We start from the raw sequence: 20,428 nt of genomic DNA, 5'->3' as shown, positions 1-20,428 counted from the left end.
GGCTGGATGCAGCTGCCATCCATGAAGCTCTCTCTGTTCCTGAGCTGATCTGAAGGCCACATGAAGGTTGGAGGTCTGTAGTGATTGACTCTGCAGAAAGTTGGTGACCTCTGTGCACTATGACCCTCAGCATCCTCTGACCCCACTCTGTGATTTTACGTGGCCTACCACTTCATGGCTGAGCTGCTGTCATTCCCAATTGCTTCCACTTTGTTATAATCCCACTAACAGCTGACTGTGGAATATTTAGCAGTGACTGGACTCTGTGCACAGGTATCATCCTATCACGGTACCACGCTGGGATTCCCTGAGCTCCTGAGAGCGACCCATTCTTTCACTGATGATAGTAGAAGCAGTCTGCATGCCTAGGTGCTGGTTTATACACCTGTGGAAGAGACTGGAACACCTGAACTCAGTGATCTGGATGGTGAGTGGATACTTTTGGCAGTATAGTGTATGTATATATGTAGATACAAGGAAACAAGGTCAAAGAGAAAGAAGTGTGGATGGTGTGGTTTAAAGCGTGTCAGGTTGTGCTTACAGATGAATGCATTTATGAAGTCTCCTTCATTAAAATCATTTTTTTAATTAACCCTGGGACATTCTGAGCTGCAGCATCCTGCAGCTGGACTCTGACAATAAGACCCACAGTTGCACCACTTTATCATTGTGTGGGTTCAGGAAGAGTGAGACACTCACACCCTCAGCTCATCCAACGGAGGATTAAAATACTTACAGACACCGTCAGTCTTGTCTGCGGTTCGTGTCCACGCCACCTGCCGGGTTTCCATGATGACCTGCACAGTGAGTCGCTCCGCCTTCTGCCGAAACACCGTCATGACCACGCCCATCTCCATGTCCCGCTTGATCACTATCTTCCTGTACTCCGTCATCTCGCCCTGCTGCCCCGAACAAGCCATATCTGCAGCTGCCACAGGAAGAGAGAAATTTGAAGCATGATTTTTGCATACAGAGGAAACACAGGAAAGTTTCTGCCGGGACTATTTTAAAACACTACTAACCCATCAGTCATCACAGAGACCTTTCAGTCAGTGCACATGAGAGTAAAATCAACCCACTGTTAAACATTTATGAATCCTACAATGCCCTTCAAAACAGTGTGTATGTTTTTCCGAGAAGCTTACCCACAAACAAGCCTCCCCTGCAACTCTATAAATCATCCTTTATTTGAGGAGACATCACTAAATTATTGCTGTCTTTAGTTGAGTTACATAACACAAAAGGTGGGTAAAATCCCATTTCATCATTACTGTTAAACCACCAGTGTTGTGTTTATTCAAAACGTCTTATTGCAGATAGTTTTACTTCAAAATGTTCAAATGTTTTTCTTGTCACTTTTCTTTACTATTATGTACTGTAAGTAAGTGATTTTCACAGTGATAAGATAGGTAATTAAAATATTAAATGACACTTGCTAAAGAAGACTGTAGAAAGGAAATAATAACGGACCCAGGATTGAGCCTTGTGGAACCCCACAGGTTAAAGAAGCAGTGCTTGGAGAGGAAGTATACTGACTCGAATAAAGAAAGTCTATTAAAAGGTTAAAAGGAGGAGAAACCAGTCGAATGCAGAGCCAGAGATAACACCCAAAACCTTAAGCCTTTTAGTAACACGCTGTGGTCAACAGTATCAAAGCCTGCACTAATGATCCCTATAGATATGCCCTACTCCAAATAAGACATTTAAGATGCCAGTGCTTTTTACTTTCATATCTGATTAAGAAAAAGAATACATTTGCATACTTGAGCACAAAACAGTGACTATATGCACAGCCATAGTACTGCATGGGACAATGAGGCAGATAGTGTGAACCTTTCTGCTTCTTTTTCAGATAGGGAATGCAAAATGATCATAAAGATATGAAGAGATGCAAATTGGCCACAAACAGATGTAACACAACCAGGAAGAGTCACAAAACAACCACTAAGAGATGCAAAATATCTGCCAGAGACATAGCTGCTGGAGCAAAACGAGTGTAACAACATGGCTGTGTGGTTTGTAGTAGCTCAGCCTGGTGATCTGGCTCCTTTGTGACACCTCTCTTTCACGTCGACAGCTACAGCACAGCCATGACCATTATGAAGTGAAACAACAGAAATGTTAAAGCTGAAATGAATAATGTCCATCTCATCACAGTGTTCAGAATCCAGGTCTGCAGGAACTGCATGCTCTGATGACCCGTTAATGTCGTCACTATTTCTGGATTCCACTTTAGCCTGAAATGGGAAGCTGACCTCGCCCACATCTTTTCTGATGAGTGGGCAGATGTCTAAACTCCAATTCTGACAGCATTTCTATTTTTGCTTTGCTTTTTCATATCATTTATAGAGTCCACTAATACAGAAAGGCGGCAGAAAAAGGAAGGAAGTGGAAGCCGAGATCACACCAGCTGCAACTCTGCTAAATGTGTTGACATTCCACCCCATGTACATTATTACATAAGCACTCATGGGTCATGGTGCAATGGCATTCAAAGCTGCAGCTCCTCTAGAGGCCTCTTGGGGCCGGCTCCAGACTCCCAGACTTCCAGCACAAGTATCCATGATTACTTGTAACCCTCTCCCAAACGACTGTATGGTGGCTGATAGGTTTTAAATAAATATTATGTTTTAAAGTGAGCTGCTTTGATTGACATGCAAACTGGTCCAACTGCATCTGCTAGCAGTCTGCTAAGCTTCACCTCCAGCCCTGGAACTGGACTCCATCATGTTTGTGGTGTTGGTGCATTTTAATATCTTACAAGCAACATGACTTTTTTAGCCAAGACTAGATGCAGACAAATGAATGATGTTAAATTTGCAAATAAAGTAATGATTTAAACAGATAAATAAGTCATTAGTGTAAAAATATCAACATTTGTTTCTGCCATGTTTGTGACAAACTTGTAACACCGTTGATGTTTCAGTCTCCCTCTGAGTGCAGCTGCACACCAGTAAAATGTTTCCAGGCTCATGGCCGTCAGTCAGGTCAGTTAGCATGATGACAGAGAGGACCACATTTACACTGTGGAAGTATCTGCATTTTTATAAGCCGGGGCAAAAAGTGTCTGTCAGCCACTCTAAAGAAGCTCCTGCAAGCTAACCACAGCTTCACCATACTGGTGGTGAGGCTGTTTGAGGATGATGCTGCTGATGCTACAAAGCTCAGAATTTAACAGCTAACTTTTAGCTAAAGAAGTGGCTGGGGGGGGGGGGGGGGTCATCAGGCTTGTTGTTCGTTTCGTAGATGAGGAGATGCTATCAGCTTGCTATGAAGTGAAATCGATATGCTCTGGAGTAAATATGCAGTAGGCATTATGTGCACCACACAACCAAAAAGCTAAAAATGAAGTGTTTATGTTAGTAACAATTAACGCTAACAAGTTCATTTTCTCCCAACTGTAACAGAATAGCTTTTAATGGCAGCAACCTTGTAATATACAATCATGCAAAAAACTTAGTCCTCCTATTATTCAGCAGGTTGTAGCCACTCCTGTAGCAGCAGTAGGTTGAATTTATGGTTTTCTGTGTGGCTTCATCAATCTGTCACATCTCTGTGGAGGACTGGGCACTCTTCAGCTCACTCAGTCATTCATTCATGCACAGCTCTCTGAAGGTCCCCCCCACAGCATTGAGTCAGGCTGAGCTCTGGACTCTGACTGCAGCAGCATTGTTCTTGCTGTTGTGCTTGGATCATTGTCCTGTTGTGTGTTTTAGCTGTCAGACTGATGGCCTCACATGTGACTCTAGACTATGTTGATATATGTTAAAAGGACTAGAGCTGATTCCTGATTCCTCGAGTAATTTGAATAATTTGATTATTAAAAATCCTCGACACAAATTTGTTGCTTCGATGCTTCGTTTAAACTCTGCAGCTCAGGTTAAAATATGCAGATGAACTGTTAATAAGACAAAAGCATTCTTATCTAAAATAATCAATAGTTGCAGCCCTAAAAAGGACTAGTTCTTATATAGAGCTTTTGTACTCTACTTGATGTTTGCATTCACACACACACACACACACACACACACACACAGATCGGGAGCAACTCAAGTTTCCATATCTTGCCCAAGGATACTTTGGCACGCAGACTGGAGCAGTTAGGAACCGACCCACCAACCTTCTGACTAGTAGACGACCTGCTCTACCTCCTGAGCTGCAGCCACCTCATATACAGAGGAGTTCATGGATGACTGATGACTGCAGCTCCTCCCAGGAGCGGATGTGGGTGTGTGGCTGTAAAACAGGCCCAAATCCTCAGCTCTCCTCCACCGTGCTGACAGCGGGTCTGAGGTGCGGTTTAACAGTTTGTAAAGTTGTTACATCATCTGTGACCATCATGCACTTCAGCATTACATTGTTAATATGGCTATTTAGTAAACTCAATGAGTGTATGATAACATATTAGAAGTGGCTGCAGTGGGTGGAGGTGACTACTTGGTGGTGAGGTGGGGCATTGCACTCGCTTCAAACTTGTGAGTTATGAACATGAACTCGTTCACGCTGAGCTGCGGGAACTACACTCTGAGTTGCAGCTGTGGGGTACAATACTTAATATTTAACTTGCAACTGATCCGGGAGAGATTAAAACACAACAGCACCACACGAGGACTTTAGCTCTGGATCACATTTAGAGTAAATAATCTCAGCAAATATGGGTTTGTGAAAATATCCATTATCTGCTGTGAATGAGGCTCAAATATTAAAAGCATTCTTCAGTGATCTGAAGTGAATAATTAACTGATATTATTATTCCCGTTTTCCCCGATGAAACCTTGGGTCCCATGAAGGGACAGTCCCCATTCAGGACCTCATTTAGACTAACAAATTTCCTCATAGTTGTTAAGCAGCAGAGCATCAAACACTGAGCCCTGAGTCAGAGCAACGTGCTGCATGAGACTGCGGTAAAGGCTTCAGGAAGATCACCGTTTGCATCAAATGAGGATGTGATGTCTCTATGATACATATAAACATTCATATAAACACAAAGTCAGAAGTTAAAGTGATCGTCTCCATGTATCAGCCAGAGAAGCCGTGGGTGGGGTCAGCAGGTCATGGGATCAGTCCACACCTGTGTGGAGCATCCCTGTGGAAAAAGCTCCTGACAGAAACTCTGTCATGCAACAATAACATCTCGTTTCTGAACATGTGGCTACATCACGAGTCAAATCTATCCCAGATCCCAGGGTTACCTGGAGAAGGTTAAGAGGTTAAAGGTCACTTTATTCAAAATAGTTTCACTGTTTTAAAAGAGATTCATCTGATTTTTTTGTTGCATTGAATGTTAACTGGCACAGTGACCAGGTGAGGATTACATGCACTGGTAATGATGGGGATTAGGTCTGCTTTCATTTTTATTATTGACTTCTTTCTTTGGTTTGTCAAAAAACAAAACATGAGGATTAGCGCTGCAGTGGAAAGACCTGACCACCAGCCGCTGCAGCTCTGAATTATCCAGAAATAACTTTTTAAAAATTTTTGAAGGCTTCACAGTTCATGGGATCAGCTGTTTGGCTTTGGCAGAGAAGATTTGGTACGTTTTTCATGGGCGTAACCCACAGATGTGGCTCCATTTAAGGGGAATAAACAGGCTTTTCACTATTTCCAAGAAGCATCGTTACAACAAAGAAATAATCCAAAGATCTGAAAATCATTAAGGCTTAAAGTTTGGGGTGTGGCTGCTTAAACTGACACACGCGCTGATGGCCGTCTGCCAGCCCTCACCTGCCCTGAGATCAGTCCCTGAAATGGACGTCTGGTTCATGTTGGAGCATTTTTGCTGCAGTTATCAGTTCAGTGAGTGAAACTTCAGTATTTTATGAGCCTGTCACTCAGCACTAATTAGGAGGTTGGGACAGTCAGGTCCATCATTTTTTGGACAAAGACATGATTTTTGAAGTTTTGCTCTGTGGACCAACAACAATCAAACAATCATGATGTGACTGAAGTGCAGATTTAATTCAAGAGGTTTAACAAAAGGCTCTCATTTACTGTTTATGAATTACAGCCTGTTCTCTTGTTACTTCATGACAAATAAAACCAACAGAACATCTGAAGTTTTATTTGATACTTTTTTAAAATTATATTTTATACTGTAATTTTAAATGTGAGGCCCAAAGAGGCAGGCCATCCTGAAACACCAAAAATAAACCAATCATAGAGAGAAAAAAATTCAGGAGGGGCCAAATCAACAATCTGGTACATTTTTAAAAGAATGAATGTGCTGACCAGCTCAGCAACAGCAAAAGGCCTGAAAGACCACAAAAACAACCAAAGTGCACCAGTGATGACAGAATTTTTTCCAAAAACAACCCCACAACATCCAACCAGGTCAACAACACTCTGGAGGAGGTAGCACATCATTGTCAAGGTCCATAAGAGATGCCTTCATGAATGCAGATACAGAGGCTTTAAAAGAAGGTGCAAACCGCTGGTTACACTCAGGAACAGAAAGGCCTGCTTAGAGAAACGGATGGAGTAGGAAATGAACACTACTACATCATCTGCCAAACATGGTGGAGCCAGTGTTACAGCATGGGCATGTTGCAGTAGTGTTTATTGAGGATGTGGCTGCTGATAGAAGCAGCAGGATGAACTGTGGCGTGTACGGGGCTGTACTCTCTGCTCAGACTCAGACAAATGCTGCAAAACTCAGACACAGCTTCACAGTGCCAATAATGAAACAGAGTTTATCGGGGCTACGAGACAGGATATTCTTCAATGGCAGCTCAGTCACCTGATCTCCACCCAACAGAGCATCATATTCAGTTAATGAAGAGACCCAGAAACAAGCAGCCAGGCTGCAGTAAAGGCCTGGCAGAGCATCTGAAGCATTTGGTGTCCGAGAGTTTTTCAAGCGGTCACTGACTGCACAGGATTTTGGTCCGTGATTAAAAACCATCATTACATTTAAAATGATGTTACTTTGTCCAATTACTTTTGAGCCTCTGAGGATGGGCGACCAGGAATAAAAATGTCTGCGATTCCTGAACAGCTCATGCTAAATTGTTGTCAAACCCCTTAAATTAAATCTAAACATCTGCGTTTTAATCTTGATTGTGGAGGTGCTCCAAAAAACTGTGTCTTTGTCCAACAAATGACTGTATGTATCATTCATACGGTTTATGGTGAAGCTCTTGTCCACGGTCACTTCAGGCTCCAAAAAGTTACATAGCAGCCAAAGCAGCAACCGTGATGTCCAGGAACCTGCGTGAGGTTTATGATGGTGTCACAGTAGCTGTGCCCATCTTTGATATACAGTCTGTGGTTACACACTTTAAACCCTGCCACCGTGAAGCCCTCTGATAGGTGGAGAGGTTATGTTTACGGTCACAAAAATTTCTGGAATTGTTGGCTGTGGCAAAGGAACAGTTAAATGTTGGTGGTGATCCGGATCATTATCTGGATCCAGGAATTTCTATTCTGTGTGAATATGGAGCTTATGATGGAGTGTGACAGCACTGGCTGGGATCTACTCACCAAAGAAGTGCTGGTTAAATAAAAAATGTATTATCAGTACTTACAGCTGCAAGCAGCTCAGTACAAACTAAATCCTGAAGAAACAGAAGATGTTATAGAATCATTTAAAAATGATTAACACTGAATACAAACAGTAGATATGAAGCTGTGCATGTCACAGCACATCTGACTGAGTCAGCAGAGCACTGTGACACCTCAGCAGTGAGGTGCTGGGTGCAGGTAACACTTTGCACTTCTTGGGTCACCGTCACATAAAATCATACAGACATTGGGCTTAAACCTCCTTTATGCACATTTTCACTTCCTTCATAATAAGATTATGCCTCTGAGTTTTAACTGTTCAGTGTTTGTGTTTCACTTTAGAAATGTTGTTTTTTGTGCCTGTAGTTAAAGTCTCGTCATGAGCACGCTCACGCTGAGCTGTATGTATGCAGCACAGCTGGTAGCTTAATGTGCTACATCTAATCTGCAGGCTGAGGCAGCAGCCGCCTCCTCTGCAGCACAGGAAGGACGGAGGAGGTCACTGACGTCTCCGTCCTTCAGTCTGAGCTTCACATTCATTATTTTCACTGAATTACATTAACCCCAAATTGAACTTTGTGGGTATTTATTTATCATTGCTGCAGCATAGAGCAGCGTCACCTGTGTGCTCATAATATGATCCAACTATGTGCAGAACACAAACGGGAAGTTAGAACAATGATTCTGTTTAAAATGTAGATAATTTAAAAATAACCCAAGAAAAAAAGCCATTTATAAAGTAATCAAAAACAAATTATCAGTATGTTTTATTCTTTTATTTAATAAGCACATCTTTAAATAATAGTAGAGCAAACTGATCTCAGGACAGATCTAATCACACTCAGGTCTAGGGCTGCAACCGTTCATCGAGTAACTCGATTCTAAAAAAATCCTCAATGCAAATTTTTTTGCTTCAACGCTTCATTTAACCCACGAATCTGCAGCTCAGCTGCCACCATATGAGCACCACCTTCACCCACAGCTGCCACCAAAAACAGAGCTGCAGTACAAACGTGTTCAGGAGTAACATTACATTAACTCCACTTTCCTCAACGAGAGCCTGGTAACAGCAGCCGTGACGCTGACGCTCCATCGGGACATTTCGGTTAAAAAGGGCTCTACATGTGTGGAAAGCTGATACTGACACAGCAGCTGAGCTCATTCATTTGGTTTGACCCTCACTGCAGATGCAGCTGTATTAGTCCTCCACAGATGTGTTAGCAGAGGAGCCTACCCATCACCCAGCGGGCTGAGCAGCTACACCCCCTTTACTGCAGCTGGACTCCTCCTGCGTTGGTGTGCCAGTGAAATGGAAAGAATCACAAACGTGAGCGATTTCAGGAGATTGCAGGTCTACCTGAGGCACACACCTGTGAAAGGTTCCCCTCACATGAGCGAGCCCGCACACAGAGGGATTAGAAACATGAGCAGTGTGGTTTGTGAGTCTGTGCAGCCACTTTGCATCCATTTGTGTTCCTTTAGTGTCTCTTTCTGCTAATTTGGCATCTCTTTGTTTCTCACGGCAACCTAAAAATTAATATTCAACTTTTTTCAGTTGTTCGGTCTACTTGTCGGTGGCAGGCCGGAGAATTATTCCCAAACCAACATTACGAGTCCAAGTTTTCCAAAAGCATAACCAGAGAATCCTCAGCTGTCCAAGGTAAACTGAAGAAGATGCTTTGAAAGCAGCAATGAAAGAAATACAGGCCTCTAATGAATTATGAAATATTATTAAGAACAACAGATTTCAGCAGAGACACCTTCATGCTGACGAAGGACCTACGGGAGGTGTACAAACCTCGATTTTGTGGCCGTTTTGGTTGAAATATGATGGTCTCGTTTTTTTCACCAGTTTTTCTACCGAAGTCAAAAACAGCTTCACTTCCAGGCCAGACACACTGTTCCATTCACAAACTACAAACTACTTCCTGGACCTCAGGTCTGGGTTTTTCCAGCAGGAAGAAGCTGTGACAGGGTGCTGTCTGAACACACTGGGAATCACACTACATGTTATCGGGCTGAGGTTGTTGTCGGAGGCGGATGTTTTCCGTTTGTGAGTCTGGGCAGAATTCACACGCCCAAACCGGTGCAGACGCTTTGTGGTTTCAGAAGGTGGAAAAACTTGCATCTACCACATGTCAGACTCTGAATCTGTCACCCAGTTCAATCAAACAAAATCCAGAAGATGAAAAATAAATGCAACATGACCAAGACGAGCAAAAAAGACACAAAAATTAACACAAAACATGCAACATGAACAAATAGCTGCAAATTGACCAGTGAGACATAATTATTCAAATGGACACAGAAGGGTCCAAAAAAGACACAAAAGGATGAAATAAAGGAGACACAACATGAGCAAACACAACATGACAAAATGACCACAAAAACCAAAACTGTAATGCAAACGGAGCCCCAAAGAAACACAAAATAATTAACGAGATACACAAAACCAAAAGGAAGCAAGCAAAAATAGACGTGAACTCAAAATGACCAAAGAGGAACAAAAGGACCAGGAAATTGAGAAATGTGAGACATGAGATGATCATAGAGATGCAAACTTAGCAGAAAAACATGTAATTAAATTACTAAATGAATACAACCATAAACCTGTCCAGGCTGCACTCCACCTTTTGCTGGCATCATTGCAGAATGAAATGCGTTTGTACATAAAGACAGCCACAGCTTTTCCTGTGACTGCAGGGATTTATTACACAAACTAATAAGAATTCAGATCCACTGAGCTCAGTTTGGTTAAGGTACTGGTTCTTATGTAACGCTTTTCTACTCCGGCTGAGCTCTCAGAGGACTTTATACAACACGTTTGCATTCATACAAGCACTGTTTTCTATTTAACATTCACACAGTCACACACCAACAGCTGCATCGGAGAGCAACTTGGGTTGAGTATCTTGCCCAAGGATACTTTGGCATGGAGACTGGAGCAGCCAGGAATCGAACCACCAACCTTCTGATTAGTAGATGACCTGCTCTACCTCCTAAGCCACACCCACCCAGTTCAGGTGAAGACCCATTACCTGTAAGTCTGAATTCTGGCCAATCAGAGGGCTAGTTAGTGATTCTTGTTGTGGACAAATAGACAGACAGCAGATGACCAGCTTTGGGACGCACTCATCGGTCCTTTGGCCAGATGAGCTAAAAACATACAACAGTTGTTCTGTTTTTATTCGTTATATTCTTTCATGCAGGAACGCCTGATTCTGGATACTTCCGGACGAGTGTAATACCATCGAAGGTAAACTGGTGTAAGGTCCCATTATGGTTCTGCTGTGGGGGTGTACAGATGTAAGCAGAGCTCTGCAGAACTCTGTCTACATCTTCTAACTGTGGACTGTCACCAAAGCGGCAGCCACAAAGATATATGCAAGAGCTACACCTGTTCTTGTTTGTGCAGTTATTGGTACTTCAGCTTCATGCCTGCCGTGGAGAAGACGAACGTTGTCACATACAAACAGCTTCTTTGTAGCGTTGTGAAAGTGTGTTGAAAACAGTGGAAACGTCCACCGTCTGCCTGCGTCTGATGCTCTAACCATCCTTCTTTGATCTTTGCTGTTTTATCTCCAGGGTGAAGTCTTCTATGGTCGCTACCTTTCCTGTTTAATCTTTTCGGCCAATCAGCATTCAGCGAAGGCAACACTTCATTGGCTTTTTGGAGACGTGTGCGCGAGTGTTTCTCTGCAGTCTGTGCTTTGGTTGAATTCCTTCATTCATTGTAGGCAGAGAGCTGCAGAAGGAGCTCTACATCTGCCAGCATTGTTTCTGAGTAACTCTGGTTTGAATCTGCACCGTCTCCCATCAATCATGCTCTGAGGAAGCTCCGTCGGCCATGCCTGTGATCAGCTAACCAAACCAAGCAGGGGCCATGTTGTCTGACAAGAGCGCCTCACAGAGCTGGAAATTCAAGATTTTTTTCATTTAAAAATCAGATTTGGGCTCTAACATGACTGTAGGATAAACTTGTTTAGCAGCAGTGAATGTGAAACCAGCCCTGGTGCTGCCAGCATCACTGCACAGGTCGGGACTGGTACGGGTCATTCTGGATCTCCTCGAGTTCTTCGAAGACATAAATAAACTGCTGCTGTCACATTCTGGTGTTTCTGTGGTCCCCAAAATGTAAAGTACATGTAAAGACAGTAGAGTCACTGAATATGGAAAAACATATTTTAGAAACTGCACTTGTCCAAAGATATGTGAGGATATTCATCTCTGTTTGACAAACGGACTGCCCGTTTAATGAGAACAGTAACATCTCTGGTTGTTTGGTAATTCTTTAGGGTCAGATGGTTTATTAAGATCTTGGCTAACTTAGAGAAACTGACCTTATGGGTTATGATGTAATGAATTTAGCGGTCTGGCAAACTCGGACTCTTCATGTGACCCATGAAGTAAAATAAGATGCAGAGCCTGATTTAAATCAGCTCAGTCTGCCCATCCACTTTAAAATGCAACCAAATGCGGTATGTTACATTACATTAGGTGATCTCATTACAGTAGTTATGTCTTACATATTTGGCAGAGGACGAGTAATCTGTAACCTTTTAATATTCTAAGCTTCCCAAACTGAAAGAGACACAGAATGACCCAGGAACATAAAACAGATGGAAAAGACTCACGAAAGTGGCGCAAAACGACAATAAAATACCACAAACTGTTTGAGACTGAACAGTCCACCAACACACGGACGAGCCGGGTTCTCAGTTAACCCCTAACCCCTAACCCTAACGCCCCTCACTGTGAGTACATGAGTCGGTGTGCAGGCCCGCGGAATAATATTCTGACCTCACCGGTTAACTTTACTGGAGTTAAATATGAGTGAAAGTTTAGTTTAGCTGAAACTTCCCAAAGAGCAAAGATGGTCTCAGGTGGTCACTCCTCCAGCCTCACCGATCATACCAAAACTGCCACGCAGAGCTGAACGCAGCCCACGGAGCTGCGTCCACGCTGGGAGATGGTCAGACCGTCCTGTGGAGCCCCGCTGCGAGTAAAAAGCGGATTTCCCCTCAGCCCGCTGAACGCTGTCACCTCGCAGCCGCTCATAAAAACAGAAAGGCGTAAAAATGTGAAGCGCCGCTTACCTTCGCAGTGAAATCGATGCCTTACAGCTCCGCTGGCTGCTTTTCTATCTAATCATCATGTGAAAGTTGTGAAATGAAGCAGGAGGGGATGTAGAGCGCGGACAAAAAGGCCACCCGCAGAACGGCCAGTTCCTCTATCCGCGTGTGTACAAGGAAGTAAAAGTTAACTTGCATTATAGGCATAGCCGCAAGTTATAAAAACGAGTCCGGAAGGACGGTATCTATGCAAACTAGGAGCGGGCACAGAGCCGCTGATGGCCGCGTACATGTGGAAAAGAGCATTTCTGACACGTTTCAGTCTGATGCTCATGTAAATATGCGCGCAGCTGTTTGACCGCTGCGGGGGGTACGACAAGGGGGGGGGGGGGGTTCCTATCAGAAATAAAAATCTAATTAAACTATGAGAAAACTGTTTTAAAAACTCACCCCATTAGGATCTGAACTGAGGGAGAGAGAGGTACCCAGGCCGTGACGGTGGTTTGCTTTACTTTGTATTTCTGAGTGTCATAATTAAACTGCCTGAATAAATCCGCGGGGGGACTGCAGCCTCTCTGATCCCACAAATGAGGTAAAACGGTTTAGTCCACCTGCACTCAGACTCACCTGCGCGGCACAGTTAATTCCTTCAGGATCAGTGCTCGGTGAATTCAGGGTATCAAAAAAGAAAAGGAAGAAAAAAGGAGCTAAAGCAAACTGAGGGTAGTCCGCTGGTACAGACAGTGTGCCGCTGCATCTATCACAATAACTCAGCACAACCTAACAGCATGAAGTTCACAGCTTTTAATGTCAGAAACAGAGAGAGAGTGAAGGAGCAGCTGAGCTCATACAGCAACACTCAAAGCAACATCGGGCACCACTGAGCTTCACTGTGACGGTGCTGTGAGATAAGCAGGGCATTTAGAGGAAGCCAGCATGTTTCAGGAAGATGAAACATCATATTCAAATGCTACAATGACTCTGCTTCTTAACTTCAAAAAGCCTGTAAGTTGTCACTTGTATGGCGATGGATGCATCTGTTTAGCGTTGGTTAGTTCTAATGAAACACTGGCAGGCAGCACACCAACAGACCTGTGTGCAATCTTGCAAAAGTTTTCATGTGTTACTAAATCATCCAGCAGCAGCAAGGCCATCAGACTGCTGACAATACCAGAGGAACACACCACGGATATTCATTTGTGTTTGGTGGATTATTTCTTTGCTTCTTGGAACTAAATCTGATACAGCTGAGAGCCCGTTGATTCCCCCTTACATGGACCCACATCTGTGAGGAAAATGCATCTGGTTGAGCAGCAGAGCTGAGCATGTGGGATGTTCGAACCCTAACCCATTCTTCAACCAGCATTTGTCGCAGGTCAGCCAGTGTGGTTGTGTCGGTCACTCTAGCACAACACAGGGTTCAGTGGGGTTGAGGTCAGGATTGCAGGCAGGCCATCCATCCTCTCCATCCATGGCTGGATAGAAACGTGAAAGAATATATGGTAGAGTGTAAACAGGCAAAACTAATGGCCAGTAGATCGGGTTATAAATCAGATATATTTTGTTACTAGGTTAAATAGAAAGAAAAGGAAAATGTATTACATTTTTAAAAAATGGCTCTAAAAATGTATGGAACGTATTAAACGATTTAATGGGTAAAAACAAAACAGACGAGCCTTCCTTCTTTGAGTCAGAATCTAACTTTTTGACCAAACCAATTGAGATTGTAAATTACTTTAATAAATGTTTTATAAATAAAGTGGATCATTTAAAAAATGATATGCCTAGAACAAATAAGGATGTTATATTTAATTAAAAATCAAATTATGTATTTTCAATTTTAACCTAGTAAATATAAAGACAGTAGAGAATATGTTAATAACCTTATAAAGATAAATCCTCTGGTGTTGACTGGCTTGATGCAACATTGTTTAAATTAGTGGCGAATTTGTTGTATTATTAATCAGTTTTATTGAAAAATATGCCCACGAGCATGGAAAAGTCATCCCACTGCTGAAAAACAGTAAATGATCTTTTTGTGGATCTAACAGTCATCCAATGAGTTTATTACCTGTATTATGGAAAGAATTGTATATCAACAGATTAATTCTTATTTTAGTGAGACTGAATTTCAATATCCTTACAGAAAACTGTAAACAGCCACTACTAGATTAAACAGCTACTGCCTTAACTCAAATTAAGTTAGCTAAAGAGTATAGAAGAGAATAAATGGTTGGTGAGGTACTTCTGATATATTGTTGAATAAATTAGAATGCTATGGTTTTAATCAGTATGCATTGTTATGAATGAGGAGTTATAGGAAACTGTTTTCCTAAATGGGACACTGTCTGATATTAGGGCTGTAGAGTAGAACATATTAATAAAACAGCTGTTAAAATGGGAAATAGTAGTTCTATAGTTAAAAGATATGCAAAGTGACACCAAAATCAATTAGGCAATAAATCCAGGCTCTGATATTGTCTCATCTGGATTACTGCTCAGTGGTATGGTCCAGTGGTACAATGGATCACATTAGGAAACTGCAAATGGTTGTGAGATTAAAACAAATATCATAGTGATGCATGGATGTCGTGGTTAACAGGTTACAGAGGATGAATGACCCAGTTTTATAAAGGGGGCTACGGAGGAATGGAAGTCAATAAAACAATACTTATTTGGTTTTGATTACAATTAGAAAATGTTAATATGAATTAATCATTTAATTTGTGTGCTGCAATAATGATAGGCAATTAAATATTATGTAAATGTTACGTTATTGATGCTTATTTTAATATGAGGGATATTTTACATGGATGCACCCATGGATGTGTTTGATGTTTGTATGTGTGTTTTGTTTTGTAGTGAAGTTATGTTGTGTGTGTTCATGTGTCAAAATGTGAAGATGTGGAGACCCCAGGAAGAAACGAAACTCCCAGATTCTGGAGGCAGTGTGGGATAAACCCGCTCTGTGGGGGCAAGGGTTAGGGTTAGACCGAACTCTGTCTTGGAGGACAGAGTTCGGTCCCAGACTCTGGAGTTATGGGATTGCTGGCTGCAGAATCTCACCTCCAAGATTACCTCCAATGACGATGAGCCTGATTATCAGCAGCTGGGGTACCAGAAGCTCAACACCAGAGCCAGTAGCAGAATCAGCTGTTTGGCAGAGAAGGTTTATCAGATTTTTCACGGGCACAGTCCACATACTCAACTCTGCTGCTCAGTCCACAGATGCATTTTCCTTCTAAACGTGGCTCCATTTAAGGGGAATAAACAGGCTTTCCAACAGTGTCAGATGTGTTGCCAAGAAGCATCGTTACAACAAAGAAATAATCACCCAAACACACATTTCCTTACTTTCTGTGCATGTTTACAGGTCATATCATAAATCAAATTTAACCTCAAGTATTTTAACATACTGATATTTGACCTACTGTTATTTTAGTTTTACAGTTTTATAATCATATGTTTGGACACTTAATTAAACCATCACATTTATTAAGATAATTCCATGTGGTCTGACCTCTGACCTCTAATGTGCCTTAGCAGCAAACAGGTTGAACAGTATGATGCCACGTATGCTTCATTCTTATAGAGATCTTTGAGTGAGGAAAATAAAGGTTGCCCCAAAGGTAGTGGGAAGTAAAATAAGTAAAATAAAATAAGTAAAATAATTCACCTTTAAACTCGACGCTCCTAACAAAACTTATTGAACCATAAAGTAACTACAGCCTGCAGAAAGGCTGAAAATGAAGATTATATTTTTAAAGCTCACAAAACATTTTGTTTTGTATCTGTTAGAACTAGTCAGTGTGTATTATATGGGGGTGTTCACAATGGTGTGTCTGTGTGTGTGTGTGTGTGCATGCCTGTGTGTGTGAGGTGTGCGCTTTGCTGAGTGCCCTTCTAGTTTATAATTAATTAGGTTCAATGAACGGTAACCTTGAAACGCGGCAGTTCCATCAGGTTCTCCAAGTTCTTGAACTTCAGCTGAAATTCTTTTAATCTGCTCCTGTAATGACAGTGATAATTAGTTCCACCACTTCTTTATTTCAGCACTTTGTTATTTCACCATTGATACTCCGACACAGGAAATAAGAAATGTGAGCCAAATGCTCAAAAGGCTCCAAACTCCTCTAAATCCGGGGCCAGTTTGCAGAGGCACGAGCCTAAGCAGAGAAGCCCAGGCTTCCCTCTCCCCAGCCACCTCCTCCAGCTCATCCGGAGGGACCCCAAGGCGTTCCCAGGCCAGCCAAGAGATATAATATATCCAGCATGTCCTGGGTCTACCACGGGGCCTCCTCCCAGTGGGACATGCCCGGAACACCTCACCCAAGAGGCAGCCAGGAGGCATCCTAATCAGATACCCGAGCCACCTCAACTGGCTCCTTTCAATGTGGAGGAGCAGCGGCTCTACTCTGAGCCCCTCCCGGATGGCCGCACTCCTCACCTTATCTCTAAGGGAGAGGCCAGCCACCCTTCGAAGGAAACTCATTTCTGCCGCTTGTATTCACGATCTTATTCTTTCGGTCACTACCCAAAGCTCGTGAAAATATGTGAGGGTAGGGGCGTAGATCGACTGGTAAATCGAGAGCTTCGCTTTTACACTAAACTCCCTCTTCACCACGACAGCATCCGCATCACTGCAGAAGCAGCCCCGATCCATCTGTCGATCTCCCGCTCCCTTCTCCCGTCACTCGTGAACAAGACCTCTAGATACCTGAACTCCTCCCCCTGAGGGGAACTTGTCCCTGTGCCGGAGAGGGCACTCCACCCTTTTCAGGGTGAGAACCATGGCCTGTTCCACTGCAAGCTGGAGGCCACCACCTGATGAAGCCAACAGGACCACATCATCTGCAAAGAGCAGAGATGAGACTCTGAGGCCACCAAGGAAGAAGCCTTCCGCCACCTGGCTACACCTAGAAATTCTGTCCATAAAAATTATGAACAGAATCGGTGACAAAGGGCAGCCCTGACGGAGTCCAACACTTACAGGAAACAAGTCCGACTTTTTACCAGCTATACGGACCAAGCTCTCACTGCGGTTGTACAGATACTGAATGGCCTGCAACAACGGGCCAGACACCCCATACTCCCGCAGGACCTCCCAAAGGACACCCTGAGGGACACGGTCGAATGCCTTCTCCAAGTCTACAAAGCACATGTAGAATAGAAAAGAACTTTATTGTCATTATACATACAGTGAAATTAATCATCATACATACAATGGAATTTATTCAGAACAACCATCCAAGAGTAGTACAGACAAGACTAACATAGGGGAGATGGGTGTCTGCGCCGCCAGCACAAATCAGTCCCCAGAAAAAGGAAAACAAACACACATCATGGGGTAGTTAGGTACGGTGCTCACCAGGGTCCAAAAAAAACCACCTTAGCAAAGCATATTTGCACATTTAAAGCCAGGATAGCAATAAGGTGGGGTAGGGAGGGCGAGAAGGAATGTAGACGGAGACGAGTGGGTAGGGGCATTGTGGAGCCCGATGCCAGCTCCTAGCCAAAACAGTTTGCTGATAGTGATGGAAGTTCATCAGCGGCCATGATACACCAGATCCAGCTCACACAAATCACAGAGAAGGCAGGGGGGAAGAGCATCCATCACACAATGTCCTGGAGAGATATGATTACCAGCCCAAGGCCGGCTAGACTGGTTGGGCAAACTCCCACACACACTCGAACATCCTCGAGAGGATAAAGAGCTGGTCCAGCTCTTTATCGAGAGGATAAAGAGCTGGTCCAGCTCTTTATCCTCTCGAGGATGTTCGAGTGTGTGTGGGAGTTTGCCCAACCAGCCGCCCCGGCCCACAGCCCCCAGGAGAGCAGGTCGACACCCACGCCAGAACATCCAGCCCGGCCCAGGAACCCCAAGGCATCCACACCCCAGGGAAGCGGGGGACGCAGGAGCAACCACCGAGAAGCAGCCGGGAGGCAAGGCACAAGAAGGCCCAGATTCAGGTCCAGCCATGCACACACGTATGCACACACACTCACCCACATATGCTCATGCGCACACACACTCACCCATATATGCTTATGCGCACACACACTCACCCATATATGCTCATGCACACACACACTCACCCACACATGCTCATGTGCACACACACACACACCCACACACCCGCACACACACACCACACACAACCCTACCCACACGCATTTACCCACCCAAATACACCCACGAGGACTGTGACAAATGCACATTCATCCACATCTATCCACCCTCTGAGGCCAGGGCAAGTAGACACCCCACCCGGGCCAACAGCGACCCCACGATGCTGCCAGCCCGGCACCCGAAGCACCACCCAACTCCCACCCCGGGCGAGGTGCAGGAAATCCAGGTGTGGGATGGCCCGCCCCACCCCACCCCCCACCCAAATTATAAATGTTGAAGTGTATGGCTTCATGTTTGTGAATGCATGAAGTGTCTAAGATGCAGTTAAAATTGAGGGGACAGCTGTGCCTCAAGCATCCATCGGTGTTCGACCACACCACCCCCTCAAAGCCCTTAATGTCTAAAGTGCCATTAAAACTGGGGGGCTGACGGTAGACTGGACCAGAGCGAGGCCATCATAGTGGCCCCCTCTCATCATCCCTATGCCTGCCCCCCAAGGTCCTATGTGTATCAGAGTGTATTGTCACTTGTAATGTCTGTAATGCAATTAAAATGGAGAGGCAAGTGTGGTTCCACACGTGGCCTCTCCACACGACATGAAGTTTGTATATGTGTGTATATGTGCGCGTGTGTGTGTGTGTGTGTGGGGGGGGGGTCTTATGACCAGGAAACCTGGAGTAAGAGAGCCAGCTGTCCGCTGGCTCAATAGGCACCCCGATTCCCCACACCCCAGCACAGGGCAGGCACAGGTGGACCTGGGGCCCCGGTGACAGCACCATGGAGCACCGCAGTGCCCGAGATCAGCACCACAGCCCCCGCCACAGCTTTCAATTATTATGTAAAAGCATCCTAGTAATTATATCTGTAATATCACATAGAGCAAAACAGGTCCTCACATCTATTTATCGCTGACATTTTTCTCTTTTTGGACTCATCATGAAATATTTACAGTTACAGGCTTTATCTAAACCAGGGCTCTTCAACTCCGGTGTGTTGAAGCAGAGACACCTCTAAAACCTGCAGGACACCGGCCCTCGAGGCCTGGAGTTGAAGAGCCCTGATCTAAACCCTCCTATAACTTTGCACAGATCCTACAGCAGTTTTTAACCTACCACAAAAAGATTTTTAAACATCTCACAAGTTTATTATTATACACACACTAGCCACTTCATTAGGTACAGCTTGCAGTACCAGGTTGGAGCCCTTTTTCCTTCAGGACTGCATTAATTTGTTGTGATGTAGATTCAACAGGGAGCTGGAAACATTCCTCAGAGGTTTTGGTCCATATTGACATGATAGCATCACACAGTTGCTACACGTTTATTAGCTGCACATCCGCGATGCAAATCGCCCATTCCACCACATCCCAAAAGGTGCTTCATTGCATTGACTTGAGACATGTTCAAGAAGCCAGTGTTAGTTTTGTGACGTGGAGTATTATCCTGCTGGAAGCAGCTACAAGGAGACAGGTCCACAGCAACAACAGATACACTTCATATGATGCTCGGTCAGTACTAAATGGGCCCAAAGTGTGACAAGGAAATATCTCCCACACCATGACACCTCCACCACCCTGAACTGTTGATACAAGGCAGGATGGATCCATGCTGTCATGATGTTTACACAAAATTCTGACCCTACCATCCGAATGTGGCAGCAGAAATCGAGACTCAGACGACATTTTTCAGCCTTCTATTTTTCCGTGTTTCTGAAATTGTGTAAACTG

At 43.9% G+C, this 20,428-nt stretch overlaps 1 protein-coding gene across 1 annotated transcript in view; it reads right to left on the bottom strand.

Moving 5' to 3' along the window:
- plcg2 (phospholipase C, gamma 2) overlaps positions 1-12,761 on the bottom strand; it is a 41,599-nt gene extending 28,838 nt beyond the window's left edge. Inside the window, 2 exon segments of the mRNA XM_030731331.1 lie at positions 737-928; positions 12,597-12,761. Of these exon segments, the coding sequence (XP_030587191.1) occupies positions 737-920 (184 nt within the window). The 5' untranslated portion in view covers positions 921-928; positions 12,597-12,761.
- Positions 12,762-20,428: the final 7,667 nt, after the last annotated feature.

The sequence above is a fragment of the Archocentrus centrarchus genome, chromosome 6 (assembly GCF_007364275.1).
Source record: "Archocentrus centrarchus isolate MPI-CPG fArcCen1 chromosome 6, fArcCen1, whole genome shotgun sequence".
NCBI classification, from domain to species: Eukaryota; Metazoa; Chordata; class Actinopteri; order Cichliformes; family Cichlidae; genus Archocentrus; species Archocentrus centrarchus.
The sequence above is the reverse complement of the archived record's forward strand: the minus strand, read 5'-3'. Positions and strand labels throughout refer to the sequence as shown.